General features: G+C 55.8%; 1 protein-coding gene across 4 annotated transcripts in view; it reads right to left on the bottom strand.

Annotated features, from left to right (window-relative positions):
- Adamts13 (ADAM metallopeptidase with thrombospondin type 1 motif, 13) overlaps window positions 1-6662 on the bottom strand; it is a 25062-nt gene extending 18400 nt beyond the window's left edge. For all 4 annotated transcript variants that reach the window (XM_013506558.1, XM_013506561.1, XM_013506559.1 and 1 more), the window contains exons 1-9: window positions 6449-6662; window positions 6074-6140; window positions 4808-5088; window positions 4005-4140; window positions 3668-3787; window positions 3235-3395; window positions 1352-1435; window positions 960-1084; window positions 689-835 (exon numbers count right to left, since the gene is read on the bottom strand). In XM_013506558.1, coding sequence (XP_013362012.1) covers window positions 689-835; window positions 960-1084; window positions 1352-1435; window positions 3235-3395; window positions 3668-3787; window positions 4005-4140; window positions 4808-5088; window positions 6074-6140; window positions 6449-6565 — 1238 coding nt within the window. In that variant the 5' untranslated portion in view covers window positions 6566-6662. The remainder of the gene's footprint in view (window positions 1-688; window positions 836-959; window positions 1085-1351; window positions 1436-3234; window positions 3396-3667; window positions 3788-4004; window positions 4141-4807; window positions 5089-6073; window positions 6141-6448) is intronic.
- Window positions 6663-8739: the final 2077 nt, after the last annotated feature.

Raw genomic sequence — 8739 nt, 5'->3', positions numbered from 1 at the left:
AAAAAAAAAAAAAAAAAAAAAAAAAAAAAAAAAAGTGAAAAAAGTGAAAAAAGAACAAAAATCAAAAAGAAACCCATTACCCTAAGGAAATGACAAAAGACAGGAGAAAAGATTTGCTCACAGCAATGCATACTGTACGTAACAGGACAAATTCAGAAACAGTCTAAGTACCCAACATGAAGAAATAAATCAAATAAATTTCGGTGCATTATAAAAACAATATAAGAGATCTGGGAGAGATTTTGGGGATATGCTGTTATGCTGAAAAGCAGGGTTCCACATGAGCCCAGTTTGGCACATAAAATATCGTGTGCATGTACGTAAAGAAAGACTGGAACAGAAAGCACAGTGCGAGAGGAACCTCCTTCAAGTGGTGGCATCTGGGGTCACTGTGACAGCCTGCCTTTTCATTACCTGAGTTTCCTGCAGAACTTATTTCCTAATGGCTGTTTATTTTACTTTTTTTGGCCAGGGGCAGGGAATGTTCTTCTAACTATCTGGTAAGTGTCAGGTGGCCTGAAGTGTCAGGTGGCCCTGGCTGGCCCTACCGTTGCCAGTCCTTTGGGTCAGGTGCAGGCTCCCCTGGCAGCCTCTGCCAGGGCCCACTGCCCGCCAAGACCCTCCGTCCACCCTGCGCCTGGGCCAGCTCCCCAGCCAGAGCCTGGGGACAGCTGGAACAGCTACATACCTGTGCCCGACCTCATGGGCGATGGTGACCCCTAAATCGAAGCCAGTGTCCTCAGTGATGAGGCAGCTCCAGGAGGGTGAGCAGGCGCCCCCCAGCTGGGTGACACCCTGCACCTGCCGACTGCCATCAGGCAGCGCCAGGTCAAACCTTGGCAAGAGAAAGCAGTCATCAGATGGCACCACTTGCCCATGCAAGTAGTCACCTGGGCAGAGGGCGGGACAGGTCAAGGCCTGGCCTTCCGGGCAGGTGCATGCCATGGTGACTTGGCTACCTGGTGACATAGAGGACCAGGTCTGCGTGCCCAGGATCCCTGTCGTCAGCAGGGTTGACTGACCGGCTCCACTCACAGACGCTCAGCAGGGATGAGGTGATGTTGGCAGTGATATTTGGGGTTCCCTGCGGGACCAATAGCAGTGCCTGCTTTTCTGGAGCTATCCCAAGCATGGTGCTGACACTGTTGGTATGTTTCTCGGTCATCTCATAACAGCCCCATTGCCACCCCACGTTACGGATGGGGAAACTGAGGCTTCCGCAAGTAGTCACGGGCCGGCCCACCTGGCTGACAGCCCCTAGAGCCACCGTGCCCCAAAGGCACTGCAGGAGGAGGCTAAAGGGCGGAGGCTGCTGACTCCACGTGGGTCCGGAACCCAGCTGGGAGCCTACCTTGGGCTCTGTAAGGATGAGCAGCTTTACCAGGTGCACTTGGACCTGCACCCCCAGGGAGGGGTCCCTCAGCAGCTTGGATCCCTGTGGAGGCAACACACAGGCGGGCAGCACTGGCCCCGGGCCCGATGGGGACACCAGGACAGGACACACCATCCGGGTGTGGGCAAGTGGTTGTGCTCGGGCTGCGAGCCCTCAATAGATGACAAAGAGTCACGCGAGCCTCTGGGCCTCCCCTGGCTTGTGGATCAGACAGCCAACCCCACAGAGGGAGCCCCTGAAAGATGGCGAGAGTGCACCATCACCCTCGGCCTCCGCCTGCGTGGCCCTGTCTTCTCTCCGCCCACCTGCCAGGAACACCTCCCCCGCTCTGCTTGCTGAGTCTGACCCCAAGGGCCACCTCCTGCCACCACAAGCCCATTCCTGCCCTGGCTTTGTCAGTACACAGCTCATGACTGACTGTATTACCGTTGTTTGCCCTGGCTTGTCCATCCCATAGCACATAGCGCCTGTGGGAGGTGAGCCCATCACCAGCCACCGCTGGCCTGAGTTCAAATCCAGTCTCTGCCCCTTCCCAGCTGTGTGCTCAGGGTCCCATTAATCAAGCATTGAGCCTTGGTTTCCTCATCTGTGAAATGGAGATATAGCCTTCCCTAGTTGTCAGCGCACTTGGGGACAACGTGGCTGTGAAGGACCTCACCAGGTGGATGCCCGGAGCTGACAATAGCTATTCCCACCACAGGAAGCACGGGGGCAGGAACTAATCTTATCTCTGCTGCCCAGCGGCCCTCAGAGAGCAGGCGAAAGAGCCAATGCAGCCCGCGCTGGGTGATTGGGTGGGGGCAGAGACCCCGAACAATGGCTTCCAGTGACTTAGAGGAAACGGTTCTCACTGCGAAAACCACCTTTGTGGCTGGGGCAGAAAACCTACATGTGGTTGTTGGGGACTGGGACCATACGCAGGAGGAGCCGCTGGGCCAGATGCCTGGGACAGGGCAGGATGAGGAGGCCAGGGCCAAGCGCCCTCCATGGCCACTGCCAGCAGGCACCTCCCGCCCTGCAGCAGGCCAGTGAGTCGGCAGGGGACGGGAGCTGTCGGCCACTCCCTGAAACTAGGTCTTCAGTGTCCTTCAAATCCAGTCAGTCGAACCTTAGAGCAGTTTTTCAGTGATGCCCTAGTCACTCTCTACAAAGCTTGTCCTAGGGTGTAGCGCTGTGGTGGGGAATGCCCGACCTCTCAGCCTGGGGCTGTCATTTTCTATGCATGTTCTCTGTGTGTGAATGTGTGTGTGCATGTGTGCGTGTGTGCGTGTGTGTATGTGTGCGTGTGCATGTGCAGAGGAACCCTGACGATCAGCTGGTTACATCCACTGTGCGGTGTGGACCTCTGTCCCTCTGAGATGGTGATGAGGGGTGTGGTGCTCCCTGTCCCCCAAGCCCTGGACCGTGGGGACGGTGCCTGCAGGAGCGGGAGGAGCTGTGCATCTCCACTGCCGGGCTGTCTGTTTAGACTTCCGTCTGCCTGTCTGCCCCACACCCCTGGCTAGGAAAAGGACAGGCTTGAGAGAGAGCGGGGCTGGCGAGCAGAGGGTAGTGTGGGCAGACGGCACCTTTCTTTGCCAGGCACTGCTGGCCACACGGATCTGAGTGGTGAAAGGCTCCTTGTGGGGTGCACTATGGAGACCACAGGTGGTCCCAGACCTGCACACTGCAGGAGAGGAGGAGGAGAGAGCAGACTGTCCCTCTCCCTGCCCCTCTCCAGGCTCAGCCCCTGACCAACCCAGCCTCAGGTGTACACCAAGTTCAACCCGCTGAGCCTAAATGCACCGCCATGCATGGCACACACTCTGAGTGTTGTATCTCCCTGCCACCCCAAGACTCACGATGTTGAGGTTGGTGAGCATGTAGCGCTCGGTGTCTTCCTGGTGAGCGTGGTGGACATCAGGGCCCACGGCCACCAGCAGCTCCAGGTGCAGGATGCCCCTTGCTGCCCGTCCCCATCTCCGTCTTCGTCTCTGTCTCCAGAGTCCAGGGGCAGGATCTCCTGGAGGGGAGAGACAGGCTGGCTGGGCTTCAAGGGACGCTCTTGCTGGAAGCCAAGGTGCTGCATGGCATGGGCACCCCAAGGGCCAGCAGGCACTCTAGGCACACAAGAGGGTGAGCCACAGGAGGGAGTTTCTGTGACCATCTCATCTGTCAAGTGGGACAAGGATCCCACCCCTGCAAAGGCTATGTACAAAGCCCCAAGCCCCCGTTCTGTCCTCCTGGACATGTGCTGGAGAACAGGGTCACCCCAAGACGCCACTCTTCTCGGACCCTGATGCAGCCTGGTGGAGGGCGCCAGCCAGGCCTGGGAGGCTGCAGATCTCTGCCGTGCCCTTGAGCCATGTGATCTTGGAGCAGCCATGTCCCACCTTTGAGGCTCCAGGTCCCCATCTTCAACAAAGGAAACAGCAAAAGCCCTCTCCCAGCAGCCCTGGGGCCAGAAGACTCCGAAGGCCGATGGCCACACACCCCACTAGGCGCTCCCTTCCCCGAAAGCTCAGGGGTCCCACCTCAGCGGGGCATTCCTTCCCCACAGCCTCCCAGAGGCGGGGCAGAGCCAGCCCTCCCGGCTGACCCTGGAGGTGCCGTCCTCTCCCAAGAGCTGTACCTTTTGCAAACCCCAGGGTGGCAGGCCTGTGGATCAGGTGGGGCAGGGCCCCCTTCCGGGGAGGCACCAGCGTCCAGTGCTTCCTCTTCACTGGCTGGACATACAGTCTGCCTGAGCCCACCTGGATGTCGCCCTCCTGCAGTAGAGACAGTGGGTGGCCTCCAGCGTGCAAGGCTAACCCCCTGGGCATGGACTTGTCTGAGCCTACTTCAGGGGTTCTGCCCAAGTCCACGGTCCCCCAAGCCCATCTTTGTGGGACAATCAGGGAGCTACACCCCTCGGGGACCTGGATCACTGCCTGCCATGTGCCGCCAGCACCCGCTCCCATGCCAGTCCTGCTCCTGCACGTGGTCCTGTGGGTCCCACCCAGAAGCCAGGATGTGGCATCGTGCATGACAACCTCGGTGGCTCTGGCTGTGTGGTGCACTTGGACAAGCCCTAATGGGGTGTGTGAGAGAGCCAGGCAGGCGCTGCTGTGGTCACGTGCAGGATCCAGCCCCAGGGACTGGCCCAAGGAGACCTGCACTCAGAGTATGACTCCGAAGCCCCAACCCCTGTTATTCCTGGTGCTCTGGGGAGTTGCCAACCCTTCTTTTGCACTAACTGGGTAGGCTGGGGACACTCCTCATCTATGCCTCTGTTGCCCCCTGGGAACAGGGTCTCTTGTGCATTTGACATTAGGCAGACAGGATATGGGCTACTGCCAGCATGCTGGCCACACGGGGGGATCCGGGATGACACCTCTACACACAGGGTCCCGCCAGGCACCACCTGTCCCCGTTACCATCCCAAGCCCTACTCACCAAGTAGCCTGAGCAGTACATGATCCTGGCCACTGTGCCAGGGGGCAGCAGGGCACGTTCCCCTACGAAGCATTGGCTGAGGGGCTCCTTTAGCAGTTGGAGGGAGGTGTTCACCAAGCGCTCTTGGATGAAGGAAGTAGCCAAGAGGCCCTGCTTGGCCCGGAAGGAGAAGATGAAGGGCACTCCTGGGGCACTCAGGGAGCAGCGCAGGGCCCTGCAGGGCCGTGTCTGGAGCTGGTCCTTGCAGGCGCAGGTGAGTGGAGCCACGGTGAATCGGGGCACTGAGGGACAGAGGGGCCACCTTGCTCACCCTGCCAGGCTGCCTGTGTCCTCCTGCTGGGGGATGGGCCTGAGTTGCTCCCTTTGGTGAGAGGAGGGTGCACAGGCCTGCAGGACGCGGCCTGGGTTCAAGTCCTGATCTTCCTAGCTTCAGGGCTGCTGGACAGCAGGTGGCCTCTTCTCCCCCGGGCCCTCCTGGGGGCCAAGTAGGGCTTGCAAGTTAGTTGCAGTCTTGAATGCCACGGGACAACGGGAGAACCCAAGTGGAGTCTGGTCTCCTGGAAAGCAGGCACCAGGCCAGCTCACGGTCCTCCTCCCAAAGCCGCCCAGAAGGCAGAGGGCTTGGCCCCCGGTGATGGCATCCAAGCCCTCAAGGACAGGCAGAGCCTCGAGGACCTGGGGTCCAGCCTGACCCCCGGCACTGGCCAGGTGCTTCCGCTGGGGCACAATGAGGATACCACTAAATCCTCTAACCTGACTGCTACCCCACCAACCTCTGGACCCCACCAACCTTTGATCAAAGCCAACAACGGCTCTCCTGGGCAGGGAGCTGAGACCCTGAGACCCTCAGGCCACAGGGAAAAGACTTTACCACAAAGAGGTGCATAGGATAGGGTCTGGGGGCAGCCCAATCCAGCACTACCTTGTTCCCAAAAGAGGAATAAATATTTATATCCATAGCCAGAAACTCTCGAGTTCCGGAAAACAGGCCAGCCCAGCAGAGGCCCTAGCAGAAGGGACTTGCCAGCTAATGACCATTCCCTCGGGCCTCCAACAGAAGCCTGGGTTCAGGACCTCAGCCCGAACAGAACATTCCTTCCAGCTTTTATCAACTTGGCCGGAAGTGACAGAGCTAATGGAACAGGGTGACTGCTGCTCCTCTGACCTCATCCCTCCAGAGCCACCAGGAACCCCAACCACTGACTCTGGGGCACTGCCCCCCAATCTGAGAAACTCCCCCAGCTAAGGGGGCAGCAGGACGTGTACCTTCGAAGGCTGCATCAGCGCCAAAGTAAGAGGACACCTCCTTGGGCTCCAGAGCCTGCAGAAAGCTCTGCAAGAAAAGAGAGGAAGAGAGAGATGGAGGAAGAGGAAAAAGGAGGGGAGACAGAGGAGGGAAGGACAGAATCAGAGACAGAGGAGGGGACAGGGAGGGGAGGCAGAGGAAAGCAACCGACACAGGTCTGGGACAACTGGCATCTGTTTGTCCTCAGTAGAAGAAACCAACTCCTCTTTGGTTGGCGACCTTCATCCCCCCAACCCAGGCTTGGTTCCTCCACCCGAGCATCCCTGAAGCCGAAGCCATCAAGGTCAACAGGAGGAAGACCATGACCAAGCGCCACGCTCCCGGCTTGAGCCCACCTGCTGGAAGTCCGACAGCCCCCAGCAGCCCAGGACCAAGAAGGCACCGGCGAGGACTCCCCCAGCGCTGGCTGTGTGGAGAAGGGCGCATCGTGCCCAGGGGCAAAGCTGGTTCATCCTCAAGAGCAGTCCGAGGCGGCAGGAGCGGGCGGCTGGGGCCCGGGATCTCCTCGTTGTGGAATTGGAGGCCCCTGCTCACTGTCTGGCTGGTTGAGCAGGACACCAGGCGGTGTTTACTCTTGCGAGCTTCCTGGCCTCCTCCCAGCAAGGGCCAGGAGGGCAGCCTGCGGCTCCTCCCACTGCACCCGGGGGCCTGCGCTGGGAGGATGGCACAGCACCCTCAGCCAGTCCTGTCCTGGGGCAGACCCCCAGTGTGCTCCTGGGGGGTTGGGGCCCTGGAGATGACGGCCAGTGTAGAATGTGGGGTCTTGGACAGCTCTCTGGGGGTATCCACCCCCGAATGGCCAATGAGAGGGTGCGTACAGGCACCACAGCTCTGACCCCCAACAGCTTGCTCCCCCTGACACCCCCTTTGCTTGTATTCATTTTTATGAGCCCATGTTTGCTGGACACAATGTTTATTCATGCCCAGTTGGCGCAAGCACAAAACACTTCTCAATTCTTTCTCCTTCCCCCTCTCTCCCCTGCCTCCCCTCCCTCCTCCTCTTGTTCCCCTTCGCATTTGAGAAAGATCTATCTCTCTCCTATTACCTATCTTTTATTTTGCTCTTTATTTATAATTTGGTTTCTCATATGAAAGAAACTGTGTACTATCTAAGCTTGTGTGTCTGATTTCATTTAACGTGATGCAAGGTGCATCTACTTTTCTAACAAATGACTCAAATTTATCCTTCTTTGTGGCAGAGTAGCACTCCCCTGTTTGTAAATACCACACTTTCCTTATCCGTTCATCCGCTGATGGACATATAGGCTGCTTCTAAGATTTAGCTATTAAGAGTTGTGCTGCTATAAACACGGGTGGCATGGGTTACTAGAATATGATGTCTTTAACTCTTTAGGGAAGATGACCTAGAAGGGGAATAGCTGGGTCAAATGGACTTTCTAGTTTTAGTTTCCGGAGGAATCTCCATACTAATTTCCATAGTGGTTGCACTAGTTTACATTCCCACCAACAGCGAAGAAGACTACCTTTTTTCTCTGCAGCCTCATCAGCATCTGTTATTATTTGATTTCTCTCTCTTTTTCTTTCTTTTTTTACTGGTACCAGGAATGGAACTCACAGCCTTTGGGCTTGTCAGGCAGGTGCTGCGATGCTGAAGCCACCCCCTTCTCTATTATTTGATTTCTTGATGATAGCTGTTCTTTCTGAGGTAAGATGAAATCTCAGTGTTAATTTGTGTTAATGTCAGCGATATTGAGCATCATGTATTTATTGGCCGTTTGTACTTCTGTGATGTGTCCATTGCTCATTTTTTGATCGGGTCTTTTATTTTGAGGGGTCTAAATTTTTGAGTTCTTTATATATTCTAGATACTAGTCCTCTTGAGACATGAGGTAGGACACGGCAAAGCTGGCTGGGAAAATAAGTGGAACCTGTTAATTATAAGATCCCAGGACAGTGCCAAATAATTCCCAGGATTCCATATGTAAAACTTCGCACAGGTTCCTATGAGATATGGATGACATGGGCCGGGGATATAGTTCAGCAGCACAAGCACCTGCCTAGCAAGTGCAAGGTCTTGAGTTTGAGTCCCGATACAAAAAAAAGAGAGATGGATGACATATAAGGACACAAATGCCATGAAGAACCTGCTAACATGACTCCTCATGGTAGCCCATCTCTGTCTTCTAGACTAGGGTTTGCTTTTTTTTTTTTCTTCTCCTGCCCAGCCTAAGAAGTACCAGTTTTTCCCTTACCCCTTCACTCCTCACTATTTTCTTTTTTGTCTTTTTGAGACATGGTCTTACTGTGCAGTTCAGGCTGGCCTTGAGCTCACTTTGTAGCCCAGGTTGGCCTCGAATTTGCAATGATCCTCCTGCCTCAGCCTGCCAAGTGCTGGGATTACAGGCATGCGCCACCACTCCCGGCACACTCCTCATTTTTGAAATAAACTTTTGGCACCATTTTTGGTTTGTCATGTTCAATTCTTTGCTTGAGGCAAGGACCTGTAAAATGTTTGATTGGTGACCCATTTCTAAAGGAACTACCTGATAATGCTCTGAGAAGAGCTTGCAAAATGTTTTTCCCATTCTGTAGGTTGTCTCTTCATTCTGTTGGGTGTTTCCTTTGCTGTGCAGAAGCTTTTTAGTTTGATACAATCCCATTTATT

Source organism: Chinchilla lanigera, unplaced genomic scaffold (assembly GCF_000276665.1).
Source record: "Chinchilla lanigera isolate Chin_1 unplaced genomic scaffold, ChiLan1.0 scaffold00112, whole genome shotgun sequence".
In the NCBI taxonomy this organism is placed as follows: Eukaryota; Metazoa; Chordata; class Mammalia; order Rodentia; family Chinchillidae; genus Chinchilla; species Chinchilla lanigera.
Note: the sequence above shows the minus strand (reverse complement) of the source record. Positions and strands in the feature narration are given on the sequence as shown.